The sequence below is a fragment of the Lithobates pipiens genome, unplaced genomic scaffold, assembly GCF_037356315.1.
Source record: "Lithobates pipiens isolate NorthernLeopardFrog02 unplaced genomic scaffold, aLitPip1_a1.2 Scaffold_22, whole genome shotgun sequence".
Classification (NCBI taxonomy): Eukaryota; Metazoa; Chordata; class Amphibia; order Anura; family Ranidae; genus Lithobates; species Lithobates pipiens.
Genome location: NW_027507784.1, coordinates 300,321,393 through 300,337,196, shown reverse-complemented (window position 1 = coordinate 300,337,196; position 15,804 = coordinate 300,321,393). Strand labels below are relative to the sequence as shown.

The 15,804-nt window shown below is 43.0% G+C and overlaps 1 protein-coding gene across 2 annotated transcripts in view; it reads right to left on the bottom strand.

The window, feature by feature from the left end:
* Window positions 1–15,804, bottom strand: part of CCNF (cyclin F) — a 42,986-nt gene that overhangs the window by 15,535 nt on the left and 11,647 nt on the right. For both annotated transcript variants that reach the window (XM_077449229.1, XM_077449230.1), the window contains exons 2-11: window positions 13,899–14,053; window positions 12,429–12,535; window positions 11,946–12,013; window positions 9,158–9,375; window positions 6,233–6,286; window positions 5,674–5,778; window positions 5,459–5,536; window positions 2,971–3,122; window positions 1,096–1,260; window positions 864–987 (exon numbers count right to left, since the gene is read on the bottom strand). In XM_077449229.1, coding sequence (XP_077305355.1) covers window positions 864–987; window positions 1,096–1,260; window positions 2,971–3,122; window positions 5,459–5,536; window positions 5,674–5,778; window positions 6,233–6,286; window positions 9,158–9,375; window positions 11,946–12,013; window positions 12,429–12,535; window positions 13,899–14,053 — 1,226 coding nt within the window. The remainder of the gene's footprint in view (window positions 1–863; window positions 988–1,095; window positions 1,261–2,970; window positions 3,123–5,458; window positions 5,537–5,673; window positions 5,779–6,232; window positions 6,287–9,157; window positions 9,376–11,945; window positions 12,014–12,428; window positions 12,536–13,898; window positions 14,054–15,804) is intronic.

The following is a 15,804-nucleotide window of genomic DNA, read 5'->3' as shown; positions in this document are numbered from 1 at the left end:
AAGAAAATCAAGTCATCTATGGGCTGCTTTAGCCTAGTGTAAGCTCTGAACAGGCCGACTATCTTATTTATTTATTTTTATATAGATTTTTTCTGAAATGTATTTTAATAAAATGCTTTTGGAGTAAAAATCTATCTAAAGATAGTTTTATATTTAAGATACATTAATAATTTAGTTTATTCAGCATGAAATGGAGCTTAGTTATGTAGCATGAGGCTGTATATTCTGCACTATTTACATTTTTGGTAAACTCGTTCAATGAATCCAAGCTGAGATAACATGCACTGCATTGATGCATTCACACAATTTCACAGTAAGCATGAGATAAAAGTTCAGGAATATTCCTTTATCCCATTGTTTTGCAAATCTATGTACACTACAAACTGTATAATTCAATCAGTTCTGATATCGCTGTTTTACTATCCTGACAGCTTATTATTCTAAATAGGAAACCTTTATTTTGTTTGTAAATATTAATGAATGAGTGCTTACATTTAAAGAGAACCTGTCATTTCAGATACATAATGGCAGCGCCTGTCAGCGGGCATCCACTCACCTGCTGCTGCCACGTCCCTCACCTTGTTGTGTCACTGCCACACCACCAGCTGTCCCATTAAGTGAACGGGACTGTCGGTGAGTCAACAGCGGTCAGAGGACCGCTGTGGGACAGGGATGACAGTGGCTCTTTAAAAATGATGATTTATATCAAGCTTTTTTTTACTAGTGATTTAAATAAAATCCACCATGGAGCTTACACAGGGCTTTTTTTTAGCTGGCTCAGTTTTGTGAATGGGGAGAGTAGTAGAAACAGAGAATAAAAAAAAATAAAAAAAAATAAATAAAAACAGCGAGAGAGCACCTACCCTAATCTTCCCTTCCAGTGCAGAGATGATCTCTCCCATCATTCGTACCAGGTCCTCATATTTATAAGTGTTATCAGTCAGCCATACAGCTTCTCGGATGGTGAGGATCTCTTTACTAATGAATCTGTGAAATAATTGGAATATTGTTAGTACGGTTTCAGATAAGTTAGCTTACAATAGTAGAAGTATCTGTCCTCTAATTGGTAAAGCAGATAAGACGTCAAACACTCACCGCGTGCAGATCACCATACAGGCGATGCCCACTAGCTGAAGGCGGGCTCGGGGTACGCTACGCAGCTTCAAGTACCGATCTACCAACCCTACAGTCATATGTAGACACAGGCTAGAGAAATCTTTCATGGTTGCCACTTCTACCAGCCAGTCTATAAGAATATACCTGGAGAAAATAGAGCAGGCAGTTAAAACCAGATAATATATATATATATATATATATATATATATATATATATATTATATATATATATATATTATATATATATATATATATATATATATATATATATATATATATATATATATATATATATATATATATATATATATATATATATATATATACGAACAACCACATCTTTAATGAAAATAAGAACAAACATTTGGCTCAAGTCCAAAAACCCTGAAACTACGAGACTGATACAGTAAATGCCTAAAAGGTAAAGTATGTGGCAGCATGTATAAAGGGAACGTAGTGAAGGGACGGGCACAATCTGCAGTGTTCCAAGGAACAAGTACATTTCTTTATACTGTACATGTGCTCTCTTTACTTATCCAATCGTGAAAAAGCCAAGGCAGCACACATCTAAATGGATGCTAAAAAAAAATTCTACAATTTCATTTACTTTGCAGATAACACATTTTTGAGATGCCTTATGAATCAAGTAAACATTTTCATATGATAGTAGAAGTAAAAAGGGGAACGATTATATTTAACAAACTTAAAGTGGTTCTAAAGCCTAGAGTTTTTTTTTTTTTTTTTTTACCTTACAGCATTCTATACATTAAAAAGGTAAAAAACCTTCTGTGCTGCAAGACCCTGTATTGTAAGCCGGGCACCAAGGGCACAATCCCAACTTGGACCATTGTATAGAAGAGGAAAGTGCCAGCTGATGGGGGAGTAAGGTATTTATTTTAGGTACTTATACAGCGCTGTCAATTTACGCAGAGCTTTACATATACATTGTACATTCACATCAGTCCCTACCCTCAATGGGCTTACACTCTAAGGTCCCTAACTCACTTTCATACATACAAGGGGCAATTTAGACAGGATCAAATTAACCTATCAGCATGTCTTTGGAGTATGGGAGAAAACCGGAGTACCCGGAGGAAACCCACGCAGGCACAGGGAGAACATGCAAACTCCAGGAAGGTAGTGTTGTCGTTGGGATTTGAACCAGCAACCCTTCTTATTGCTAGGCGAAAGTGCTATCCACTACACCACTGCCCCAATGTTCCCCTAGACAAGCAGTCACCAACCAGTGGTCTGTGGACCAATGATGTTCCACGAGAAAATTTTGGTGGTCCCCAGGGGTTCTGCCACAAATCAACATTGTGGCGGATGTATACCCAATGTTGTTCCCAATGTGCCCTGACCATCAATACTGTCAGCGGGCATTGATACCCTTCCCCCTCTTCTGTAGTTCTGGCTCCTGTGAACTCAGGGGGAGGTGCCAGGAGTAGTGCAGAAGGGGGGGGGGGACTTCCAATGGCAGTGCTGATCATAGACTGTGGGAGGAAGCACGGAGCTCAAACACATGGCTGGATAAGGAGGCGAGATCCAATGAGGAGTCTGTAAGGCGGCAGTGTGATAGAGCGCCGTAGCATTGTGTGTATAAGGCAGCAGTCTGGGATTCAAAATTGTGAATTTAGTGGTCTGTGAGGTCTGAAAGGCTGGCAACCACTGCCCTAGACAAAAAGGCCAGCATTTAATCCTTGCAGTGTGGGGGGAAATCCCACTGCAAGGGTAGTTATTAAAATGTACCCGGAGTTCAGCATTAAAAAGAAACCACTTCGTGTTGATAAAATAAGAGCCAACCATTACGCAAAGAGTTTTATGTCACAGTGTAGTAGAAGTTTCAGCATTTACCGCATAGTGTCATTCATCCCCTTCTGCTTGGTGAAGATGCTGGCCTTGCTGATGGGAACAGAGGACTGGAAGACTTGCGAGACCAGTTCAGAAGCCGCCCTGTACTCCTGTCCCAGCTGATTCTTGTGCCCGCAGGACTTAGCCAGGGAAATCTAAATATGAAGAGAATGGTGGGATTTAGTGCAGTAATTCAGAAAATATCCCATATTAAGCAAGCATGCCTCTGAAAATTCCTCGTGCTTCTAACAAATCACAAAATATTTTATTTAAAGAACCCTTATTTGAGGAAACAATGTTCACATCAAAGAATCATAAGGCTGAAATAATCAAAAACATAAATAAAAGCTGAACAAAACTAAAGCGGAATTTCTCCCAAAATGGGATGTTCCGCTGCAAGTCCTCCTGGTATGGCAGGCACCCACGGACTGCCTAGGCCCGGGGTCTCTAAACTCTATAAACAAAAAAAGGGACAGTTTACTGTCCTTTAGACTTTATGAGGGCCGGACTGGTGGCATCTGGAGTTGAAAATGTCCCCGCATCAGTGGTGGTAAACAATACCCTCTTTGGTGTCAGACAAATTGTGTCCTATCGTTGGTGTCATTGGGAGGAATTGTGCCCAATCAATGGTGTCATTGGGCCCCCCATTGTTGGTGTCATTGGAAGGAACTGTGCAGAAATCAAGTTATATTGGTCCATATCTTTGGGATCCCTGTGGAAGCTGGAAATCACCACACTAGGCTACTCAGCGATCTCTAATAAGTATCTGACTCCGAGTGTGCCCTGCTGCTTACTGAACACAGGAGGTCACTTGCTTGGCACAGGTGCCATTCAATTAACAACTTGCATTGTTCAATGAATGCAAGTGTTCTATGATTGGTAGAGATTATAATTTCACCACCCCCCCTTCTCCACCTTGTCCAATCCATGTTCCCTGAATGGTGCCCAGGACAAGTGAACGATCTCCTGTATTCACAATGCAGCTTTTCAGCATGGGGTCTGGAAGTAAACAGGGATAAGTATAGTTTCTGTGATTTCCAGCTTCAACAAGTATGGCACACAGTTTCATTGGGCCAGGTTGGACAAAAGTATGTAAAAAAAGACAGACACTCTTAAACATCATCTTTAAATCTATTTTAAAATATTAAGTTTGTGTAATGCAAACAAAAATTATAATTAAAGTCCATCTAATTGATAGCAAGGAGGTGGCTGGCTTTAAACCCACCAACCAAGAGTACCAATGGGAGGACGAGGTTAATAAAAGAAAGGAAAGATTTGTGTATACCAAAAGGGGAAATGCCAAAATGTTTAAAAAAAAATATGGGAATGTTGGATTAGCAGATAAGGTGATGAAGAATTAAGGATAATGGGACCATCGCTCTTGTGGATTCCAGGAAATTTTTATTTTTTCTCTCTGCGTTTTGGAATTATGTATAGTGAATAAAAAAAAAAAAAATTATGGTATATTATTTTTGTTAGAGGGATAAAAAAAAATTAACGGTAGTGCATTATATAAATAAAAAGGTATGTATGCTAAATGTTGGGGTGGTGGGTTAAAAGAGTAAGTGAAGGATGTAGAAAAATGTGTATTTGTTAAAATTACACTTGATTTGTACTTGATAAAAAAAAAAAAAAAAAAAAAGTCCAAGCTTAACTTGTTCAGATCCGCGCTATAGCTGAATGACGGAGGACCTGCTTTGTCGGGAGTACGTCTATTGATGCCTTCCCGTGCCCGGTGGCCTGCTCGCCCCCTGCAGGGTGCACACGGCGTGCTCTGTGATCAGCGAGTCTATGAGACTTGCCGGACCACAGATCGGATTGATCCCGATCCCTTACCACGTGATCAGCTTTCAGCCAATGACAGCTGATCATGTGATGTAAACAGAGCTGGTAATCGGCAATTTTGTTCGCCTCACGCTGACAGCACGAGGAGAAATAAAAAAAAAGCCGATCACCGGTGGCTGTGAGTGGGGCATTGGTCCCGATCATGAAGAGCTGCCCCCAGCTCATCTGTGCCCACCTGTGCCCCTTAGCAGTACACAAGTGCTGCCTACCAGTGCCCACCAAGTGCAGCCTATCAGTGCCACCTCATCAGTGCCACCTCATCAGTGCATATCAATGAACGTGAAAAATTACCTGTTTGCAAAATTTTATAACAAAACTATGAAACCTGATTTTATTTTTTAAAATTTTCCATCTTTTTTTGTTTAGCAAAAAATAAAAACCCCAGCTGTGAATAAATACCACCAAAAGAAAGCTGCATTTGTGTGAAAAAAAAAAAAAAAAGACAAAAATGTATCTGGGTACAGTGTTGTACGACCACGCAATTGTCATTCAAAGTGCGTCAGCGCTGAAAGCTAAAAATTGGTCTGGGTAGGAGGGGGGTTTAAGTGCCCAGTAAGCAAGTGGTTAACATATTTTTATTGTGATACCATAATGCTAAGCCTGTCTACAGTATATTCCTTCCCCACATTGTTAGGTCTTCTCTTACCTGTGCATCCCAGCAACCCCGGACTGCAAAATCCCGCAACTGCCTGAGACTTTGTAGGTACCTTCCTGGGTCAGATGTCTAGAAGTTGAAATAAGATATAAACAAAAATATAAGAAATGGAAAATATATACATTTTTGTGTAATAAAGAAAATCTTAGCTGTTGCAATTTTTCAGATTTCAACTATGTTCTCCCATCAAGAAATATTCTACTCACCGCAGTTTTGTGCCGGGATTCCCATAGGAGGTAGGAACTGTGCAGACAGCCCCGAGCAGCTGATGCCTCCAGCATTCCTAGACCTTCTTTCTTCCGGGCCTCATCCTATCACGAGAAAATTAATGATTGTTTATGCGTGCAATACATTGTGTATGTGGTCTGTCTAGGGATTGCGGCACATAGGTGCTTCACCAAGGACTAGATTTGGAGTTTGCACTGCTCTAGGGATGACGACAACCCCTTATGCCTCATGCACCCTGGAATTTTTAAATCTGCTCCCTTTAGATTGTACTGCAATACCACAAATTCACCAGTAGGTGTTCCTGCAGGCAAAACCTAGAACTGCCAATCATTTATTTACCTACGACTTTTCCATTTTTAACACATTGCATATTTTTTTGTCAAAATTTGCACTGTTATTTGTCACAATATTCCACGCAAAGATTTACTGGCACAAAAAAATGTAGGCAGTAAAGCCCCTTTCCTTCCTGAATAGTAAACTACTTGAACAAAATCAATTATAGGACAAGTCTGGTGACTTGTTAGGACAGCTTCTTACCTCAAACAGGCTTAGGACCTTTGCAAGACAATACTGGATAGATCCCTGGAGACCCTTAAAAACATAAAGAAACATGTATTATTCATTACATATTATTGGGAATGCAGGTAAAAATACACTTGAAAATCTGCACACAAATGGTCATAAAAATAAGCCATATAATGAAAAACTACTCAAAATCATTACCTAGAGAAAAAAAAAAAAAAAAAAAAAAACACAAAAAACAAATCCAAAACCAATATTGAATATAATTGTAGCTTACCAATTCTTAGCTGCATTCATTTTCACTTTTCTGTCTTTTTTTTAAATGTATTTATTACTTAATTTCACCTGGTGATCCTTCAAATAACACTTCCTATATCTTCATGTCTATGCTCATTAGACCATTTATGGGGTCAGCCATAGTTATCACATAGGCTGGAATTTATATGTCTACCTTTCGTAATCTCCATTACACGATTACCTTATCTGTCCCCACCAGTGCCACCTATAAGTGCCCGCCAGTGCCACCTATCAGTGCCTGGTGGATTGATAGGATTAGTGGTTTACACAAGAAAGATAAAGAGGTTTGGTTCTTTCAGTTCTCAGGTAGTGACAAGGAAACAGAATTTCTGGCAAGATCAATAAGTATTTTCTGTATTTCCTGAAAATGTTCTTAGCCTGAAAAATTAAAACTAAACGCAGCTACCACATCCAACGATTGGTAGGCTGCAATATATTACATTTTTTCTGGGTTTAGATACACTTTAACCACTTGCTTACTGGGCACTTAAACCCCCCTCAGTCCCAGACCAATTTTCAGCTTTCAGCGCTGATGCACTTTGAATGACAATTGCGCGGGCATACAACACTGTACCCAAATGAAATTTTTATCATTTTTTTCCCACAAATAGAGCTTTCTTTTGGTGGTATTTAGTTACAGCTCGGAGTTTTATTTTTTGCTAAACAAACAAAAAAAGATGCAAAAAAAAAATAAAAATCAGGTTTTAATAGTTTGTTATAAAATTTTGCAAACGGGTCATTTTTCTCCTTCATTGAAGTGCGCTGATTAGGCGGCACTGATGGCTGCATTGGTGGGCACTGATGGGCTGCATTGGTGGGCACTGATGGGCTGCATTGGTGGGCACTGATAGGCATAGTTAAGGCGGCACTAATAGGCACAGATAAGGCGGCACCGATGGGCACAGATAAGGCGGCACTGATGGGCACAGATAAGATGGCATGGATGGGTGGCACGGATAAGTGGCACGGATGGGCACTGATAGGTACCACTGATAGATGGGACTGATGGGCACTGATAGGTGGCACTGATAGGTGGCACTGCTGGGCACTGATGGGCGGCACTGGGGTGCAGCACCTTTGAGGCACATTGTGGGCACTGTGGGTGGCACTGCTGGATGGCACTGTGGGTGGCACTGATGGGGGGCACTTACTTTTATTCAGGATGGCACTGCGGTGGGCAGGTGGGCACTGGCAGGGGGCAGGTGGTCAGCTGTATTGCTGGCCGTGATCGGGACTGATGTCCCGATCACGGCCGCCGGTGATCGGCTTTTTTTTTCTCTCCTCGCGCTGTCAGCGCGAGGAGGAATAATAGCCGATTACCGGCTCCGTTCTATCACATGATCAGCTGTCATTGGCTGACAGCTGATCACGTGATAAGGGGTCGGGATCGACCCCTTACACGGATCGGTGATCAGGCGAGTCTCACGGACTCGCCGATCACAGAGCGCGCCGCGCGCGCAGGCCGCTCGTACCCGGGACGACGTCAATAGACGTAGTCCCAGAAAAGTAGACCCGCGCTAATGCCGTCATTTGGCAATAGCGCGGATCCCAAGTGGTTAAAAGAAGTAAGGATTTTTTTTTTGCCCATCCATATTTACCTAGGTGGATGCAGCATTGGTTCGATACTGCATTTGTCCCCCGGAGCCTCTATAGTGAGAACCAATCGATCCAACATCGCCGATGGCTCGATTCTTACAGCTCCCCAAGCAGAGAGCTGCTGACTGTCAATCGACATCGCTCTCCTCTGCTCCTCCACACTCACTGGAGCGCCAAGCTGTGGAGGGGATCGGTCGTCTCAGGCTCTCTGCGACAGGTGTGAGTCCAGGCAACTCCAGACTCCCATTGTCGCGATAACACAGTGGACCGATTCCAGTGACGTCAGCAGAGAGTGGACACATCAGCTCTCTCTCTGCTCACAGGAGTGCAAAACGAATTGCGCTCCTTTGACCCACAGGGGAAGCCCAGCCAAATGAGCTTCGGCTGGACTTGTCTTTTAAACATTTTACTCCCAAAGCCATTTTTTCATGTTTTGCTCAAGTTTAAAATCATTTTGGGCCTGAAGATTACTAAAACCCCCAAAAATATGATCCCTGGAATTTATAAAGACTGGGGCAGGCAGATTTTGCAAAAGGGTCTCTCATGCATTCTAAAAGTGGTGCAGAATGCGCCAAATTCATATTCCTGTATAAAATTTTGAATTTGGCCCCCTGCTGTGCCACTTTTCGAATGCACAAGAGACACTTTTGCAAAATCTGTCCGAGACAGTTTCTCTCTGTATGGCGAAAGAGTTGGCCTTGATTATAGGGATTGGACGATTATCGGTAAGGCCGATGTCAGCAATTTCTGAAAAAAAATCGGTATCGGTCGCAAGCTAGACCAATATTGCTTCAAGGCGTTTTACCGGGGTGATGCCTGCAGCTGCACACATCACCTCGGTACCGTTCTTTAGAGCGGGCGGTTGGCTTTATATATTGTAACAACCAATACGGTTCAGCAGCCGCTTGGCTGTTATTACGGTATCATATCGGCACCGAAAAAACAATATTGGTCGATCCCTGCTGGATTATCTCCACATTTACATCATAGAACAAAGTAAAGATGTCAGTCATCAAAAAGGAAAGCCAACGTTCAGATATCACTTACCCCTGTAACACTTTCTCCCTCCTTGGCTTCCCCTTGGCACTCCTCCTTTAGGCTGTCAAAGACGACAGCTTTACAGCAGCTTCCGGAGGCTGACCAAGGTGGCCGAATAAACAGCCAAACAAAAGGGTACGCAGAAGAATTCAGCTTTTCAGTTAAGCCAAAGAAGCGAGAGGCCTTCAACCCATTCACCTCAGCTCGGCCATCATCCGACATAGACACTAGAAAAATAATAATAATATATATATATATATATATATATATATATATATATATATATATATATATATATATATATATATATATATATATATATATATGCATTTTTTTACAACTTTCACTTTTGAAAACTATAAACATTACAAACAGAGAGGGTAAACCTTCCTAACGGGGGCACAGACAGCAATAAAAACCTGATGTGCGCTAATCCCTCTCCACTCTATTCAAAGATCCAAAAAAATAAAGTTTTGGCTTCAGTTATACTTTAGCATTAATCACTTCAGCCCCAGAAGAATTTACCCCCTTCCTGACCACCCCATTTTTTGCAATATGGCACTGCGTCGACAAACAAAAAAAATATTTTTTTCCCCCCTCAGTTTAGGCTGATATGTAATTCTACATATTTTTGGTTAAAAAAAATAAAAAAATAAACCCACACATACACAACACTTTTTGTGTGTTTTTTTTTGTTTGTTTTTTTAACCAAAAATATGTAGAATTACATATTGGCCTAAACTGAGTGCCTATATTAATTGGTTTGGACAAAAGTTATAGCGCCTACAAAATAGAGGCTAGATTTATGGCATTTTTATTATTATTTTTTATTTTTTTACTAGTAATGGTGGCGATCTGCAATTTTTATTGTGACTGCGACATTGCGGTGGACAGATCGGACACTTTTGACCCTTTTTTGGCGCCAGTGACATTTATGCAGCGATCAGAGCTAAAAATGGCCACTGATTACTGTATAAAGGTCATTGGCAGGGAAGGGGTTAACAATGGGGGGGGGGGGGGGGGGAAATCAAGGGGTTAACTGTGTTACCTAGGTGTTTTCTAACTGTGGGGGACTGACCAGGGAAGGAGGCTGATCAGTGGTGCCCGGCGGCCATTGTGCCAGCCGAGCACGCGCATCGGCTCTGGGGACACACTGTGGGCGCGCGCCTGCTAAAGCGCCTTAAAGAGCAGACATAAAGCTACGATGGTTTGCGCAGGGTGGCCAACCTGCCTCAGTACAACTCCGGAAGGTTAAACTTTACTTCAAACACTAGAACTCAATTTTAAATATCTGCTTTTGCATGTATAGATAGGTGTGAAGGAGAAACGCTCACAAATTTTTGGCCAAATAGTGTATATAAATCAGTGTTTTTTTTTTAACCGGGTGCCGCAAGCAACATCCCAGTAAACTCCCATGCACAGAGAGGAGAAAGAGAGAGAGAACACCCCACACCTCCTGGCTGCTATGTGTACTTTTTTTCAGACAAAAGTGTGTGGGCCGCTCGCCTGAGTCCTGCCAGCGCCATCGGTTCCTAAGGACACGTCGGGCGGCACACGCATCTATAGTACACATAGCAGCAGGGAGGAGGAGAGGGCTGTGAGGTGGTGCAGGGTGTGCTCGGACTCCTCTTTGTTCAAGGGAGTTTACTGGGATGTTGCCGCTGTGCTCCTGAGTACTCTTTGCGGCACCCTGGTAAAAAAAAAAAAAGATTTATATACACTATTTGGCCAATAGTGTATCTCAGTGTGCAGGGTGTGATGCCTCCTATTTCCTCCTTACACTGTTCCTTTAAAGGGAAGTAAACCCTTCCAAACAACTTGGACCTATAGGTAAGCCTAGATTAAGGCTTACCTGTAGGTCCAAGCAATATCTCCTAAACCTATATGGTTTAGGAGATATTTGCCCGAAAATGGGCACCGCTGTCTACGGCGCATGCGCTGTAGACAGCGGCGCGCAGGCGCACTAAATGCGGCAAATCCAAGAATGGATTTGCCAAATTTGTCGACTCCCGTGCGCATGCGCGGGAGTGACGTCATCGCGGCTTCGCCGTATGACAGCAACGGAGCTGCGAGGCGCGACTCCCGTGCGCATGCGCGGGAGTGACGTCATCGCGGTTGCGCCGCTGTCATTGGTCGGAGCTGCGAGACGCCACCAGCAAGATGGACGCGGCGGACTACAGGGATCAGCGGCGACTTCGCTGGCTCCTGTGTCAGGTAAGTGACACATAATGAGCTACTATGCGATGCATAGTAGTCCATTATGCTTTACCTTTGCAGGGAAAAAAAGAGGAAGTAAACCCATCAGGGTTTACTTCCTCTTTAGGAGGGGGAATTTGTGCTGGGGGTTGGGTTGTACTAGGAGGGAGGTTTTTGGGAGTGGGGTTTTTGTGCTAGGAGGAAGCGAGATTAGAGGGGGGGTTCTGCTTGGAGGAGAAATTTGGGGGCATGTGCTAGGAGGGCATTTGTGCTAGAAGGAGAAGGCATTGGAGGAGGGGATGTTGAGGCCGGGTTTGTACTAGGAGGAGGAATTTGGGGTCATGGGAGGGGATTTGGGGAGAGAAGCGTGTATATTTGTGCCCATTAAAAAAAAAAAAAAAAACATGTGCGGAATCGTGCAATTAAGCACATGCGGGCGCTTAGGAAGCACCCAACAAGAACAAGCCCTCAGGCTGGTGTGCCCCAGGATTGCGCACATTTCTAAAAGATGCCTTGACAAAAAAAAAAAAAAAAAAAAAAAAAAGGGGGGGGGGGGATTAAAAAACACGGATAGAAATATTAACACAAAAGAGTCACTTACAGCCCTCATTATACAAGTAGGCGATTCCCAGCTTCACACAAGCTTCAAAGTTCCCACATTCTGCCGCCCTGAAGAAATCAGAAGAAAAAGAGGTCATTATTATTATGTACAGCAGTGCTTCTCAAACCCACCCCCAGAAGTCACTGGTGTCCATATTGGAAGATTCCCCCCTCTTTTCTTCTGCTGACAACTCTATATTTTGCAGTTCACGTTCTGTCTGTGACAATGGTCACCAGAGAAAGTCAAGAGGGTAAATCTCCCTAATGGGGACAAAGGCAGCAACATAAACCCAACAGGGTTTTTAAACCCTGCACATCATCACAAAACATTCATACACTTGAAGTCCCGAAAATATATAAAAGCAGCGGATGGACTCATCACATCACACTCCATTTATAACTAAAACATCACCCTGGATGGAACTTTTACTACCAAAAGAGAAATAATGCATTTTTTAGAGAAGTGCTAATTGTCTACATTTACCTTTCAAAGAGTTGCAGGTTTTCTGGAGAAGGCCACACGTCTTGAAAACAGGCTCGAGCCCAAACACTGCTGTGAGTGTCCACCAGGGACCTCAGGTGAGGATGAACCTAGAAACACAAAAACATCACATTAACCAAGCGGTATATCCCTTCCACCCGCCCAGGTACATTAAATAAGTGACACACAGTGGCTTAGTGGATAGCACTTCTTCCTTGCAGCGCTGAGGTTCTCAGTCTAAATAGCCAACCAGGACACTATCTGCATTGAGTAGAGGCATAACCAGAACCTTCAGGGCTACAGTGCAAAAAGCCACGAAGGGACCCCCTGGCCTGACTTTCCATCAGTCTAAGGGGCCTTCCCTCACACTGCTGTGACTTATGCGAAACATAGGGGTTAATTTACGAAAACTGAAGTGTGCAAATCTAGAGCAGTTGCGCATGGTAGCCAACCAGATTCTAACTTCAGATTGTTCATTTAAGCTTTGACTTAAAAAAGCTGGAAGCCGATTGGTTTCTATGCAGAGCTGCACCAGATTTGCTCTCTCCACTTTCAGTAAATCAACCCCATAAAGTTGCACAACAACGGGTGCTGTCTTAAAGGGGAGGGCCACCCTGAAAAACAAAAAAAATGTTAAAAATTACAAAAAATCTAAAAAAAAAAAAAAATGAAAAAAAATTTTTTTTTTTACTTACCCGAAATGCCTGTTGCTAGGCACTTTCTCCTAATCTTCCTCTTCCTCCTCCGTGGAGATCTTCTGTCTTCTCTCTTCGTCGCGGCGTCTTCTGGGTAATGAGTCGCGCTGTGTTCTGGGAACTGTGTGTTCCAGAACACAGCGCGTCCCATTCAGAAAGCGCTGCGGGACTCGCGCATGCGCAGTAGCTGCGGGACTCGCGCATGCGCAGTAGGAAACGGGCAGTGAAGCCATAAGGCTCCGCTGCCTGTTTCCCTTACAAGGGATGGCGGCGCCGGGACCCGAGAGCCGAGTCGGCCTCGGGCGGCCGACAACGCGGGCGCCCTGGACAGGTGAGTGTGTTTATTAAGTCAGCAGCTGCAGTGTTTGCAGCTGCTGACTTTTTTTTTTTTTTTTTATTTTTTTTTTTATAACCGGCCCTCCGCTTTAATCAATGCAACTCAAGTCCCAACGACCAAAAAAAAAATAAAAAATAAAAGAAGTCCCTGCACTACATTTCTGAGACTTTGGTGCGATTGCATAACTTTCTATGCTAGTGGCAGAACTACCAGGGTTGCAATGGTCCCACTTGCAACCGGACCCTGGATTTCCACCACCGGCATAGGGTGTGCATGTTTTGTGTAGCTTTTCCCCCCCTTTTAGCTCTCGTCTGAATTGGCCCTAATATGTATGTGAGGTTAGATTGTAAGCTCCTTGGGGGCAGGGACTGATGTGAATATACAGTAGGTAAAGTGCTGCGCTATAGAACTACCTGTATTAATGAAAGTTCATAGTCTTACATTTCGCATTGAGAGGATATCCGTTGCAGGCAGGCACTCCAGGATATACAAGAGGACATCTTCTGGAAGGTTGAGCAGCGTTAGAAGACGCGGACGTCGTTTCACCCTCCGCTTGGGTGGGGCCGTAAAGCATTTTGAGCAGCGACAGTGCAGGACTGTATGGAGAAAGACAGTATTAGAAGGCTAAGCTAAAAAAATAAAAAAATCATATTAAAAGGATAACTAAACCCGAACCAACAGTAACAAAAATAACCCCCTTCCATGTAATATGATAACGATCGGTTCCGCTCTGAGTGAATAAGTCGTGCCCATGGGCAGAACAGTAGCCATAGGACAGGCTGGTCACACACACATGCACCAATGCATAGCCAACAATCCTGTGCTAGAGTGACAACACTGCTACTGCAGAGGCAAAGGCTCTGTCAAGGTCACCGAGATTATTATGGACCGGCTAATGTCACCATGCAATCAACAATCTGCTTGCATATATTCATCATCCCTTCACTCCCTGTCAATCAGTTTTCCACTGGAAATGAAGGGAACCGCCTGGTATTTCTGGGTATAAATAGATCATTTTCTTATGGTGGTATTTGATCACCTCTGCAGTTTTAATTTTTTGTGCTATAAAAGAAAAAAAAAGAGCGACAATTTTGAAGAAAAAAAAAATATATATATTTTTTTACTTTCTACTATAAAACATATCCAAAGAAAAAGAAAAATCTAATTTCTTCATCAATTTAGGCCCAGTGTCTCAAAGTGGTGGCACTCCAGCTGTTGCGAAACTACAAGTCCCATGGGGCATTGCAAAGCTGACAGCTACATGCATGACTCCCACAGGCAGAGGCATGATGGTACTTGTAGCTTTGCAACAGCTGGAGGGCCACCAGCTTGAGACCCCTGATTTAGGCCAATATGTATTCTACTACATATTTTGTTTAAAAAATAAAAAAAAAATGCCAAAAATGCCGCATACACATGAACGGACAATCTGACGGACTTTGCAACGAACGGACTTGGTCACACACGATCACGCCAAAAGTCAGACAGATTCGAACATGATGATAGAATAAGGACGTTCATAGCCAGTAGCTGCCCCAGCGTCGGTTTTAGTCCGTCGGACTAGCACACCGACGAGCGGATTGTCCGCTAAAAGCTGAGTCTGGCAGACAAATTTGAAGCCAGTCTTATTTCTAGGTCCGCCGGAGCCCACACATGATCGAATTGTCCGACGGACTCTGGTCCGCTGGAAAGTCTGATCGTGTGTATGCGGCATAAGTGTATATTTATTGGTTTGCACAAAAGCATTGGGTCTACAAACTATGATTTATTTCTTTTACTAGCAATGGTAACTATCAGCGATTTTTAGCGGGGCCATGACATTGCGGCGGACAATTCAGACACCCGACACCCTTTTGGGGACCAGTGACACGATTACAGTAATCAGTGCTGAAAATATGCATGCGCGCCACCCAGTGGCTATTGCACGAAATGACGTACAGGTACGCAATTTTTTTTTTTGCGCAATAGAGCCAACCTGCTGCAGTAAATATGCGGTAGGCAAGTGGTTAATGTAATGCAGAGCAATGCTTGCAGTAGCCCGTGTGCCAATGGAAAAGAAAAGGCAGCAGTATAAAGTTATATTTTTGCATGGCTGTTTGGTATGCCTGGGTGTGATAAGAGTCCATCTATCCTTTAAATTCAGTTCTTCCATCATTTGCTACAATGTCACAATCTTAATTAGAATCCCACGCACACTCCTAATGCCGCATCTGGCAGATTTATAAGTAATGGCTTTGCGTTAGCTCGGCAATGTTCCTTGAAAAGTTTGAATTAAAAATAATAACCACGGCTTTAAGTCATTGTCACACTCCGTCACCGATCGCTGCATATTATCTGCGGGAGCTTT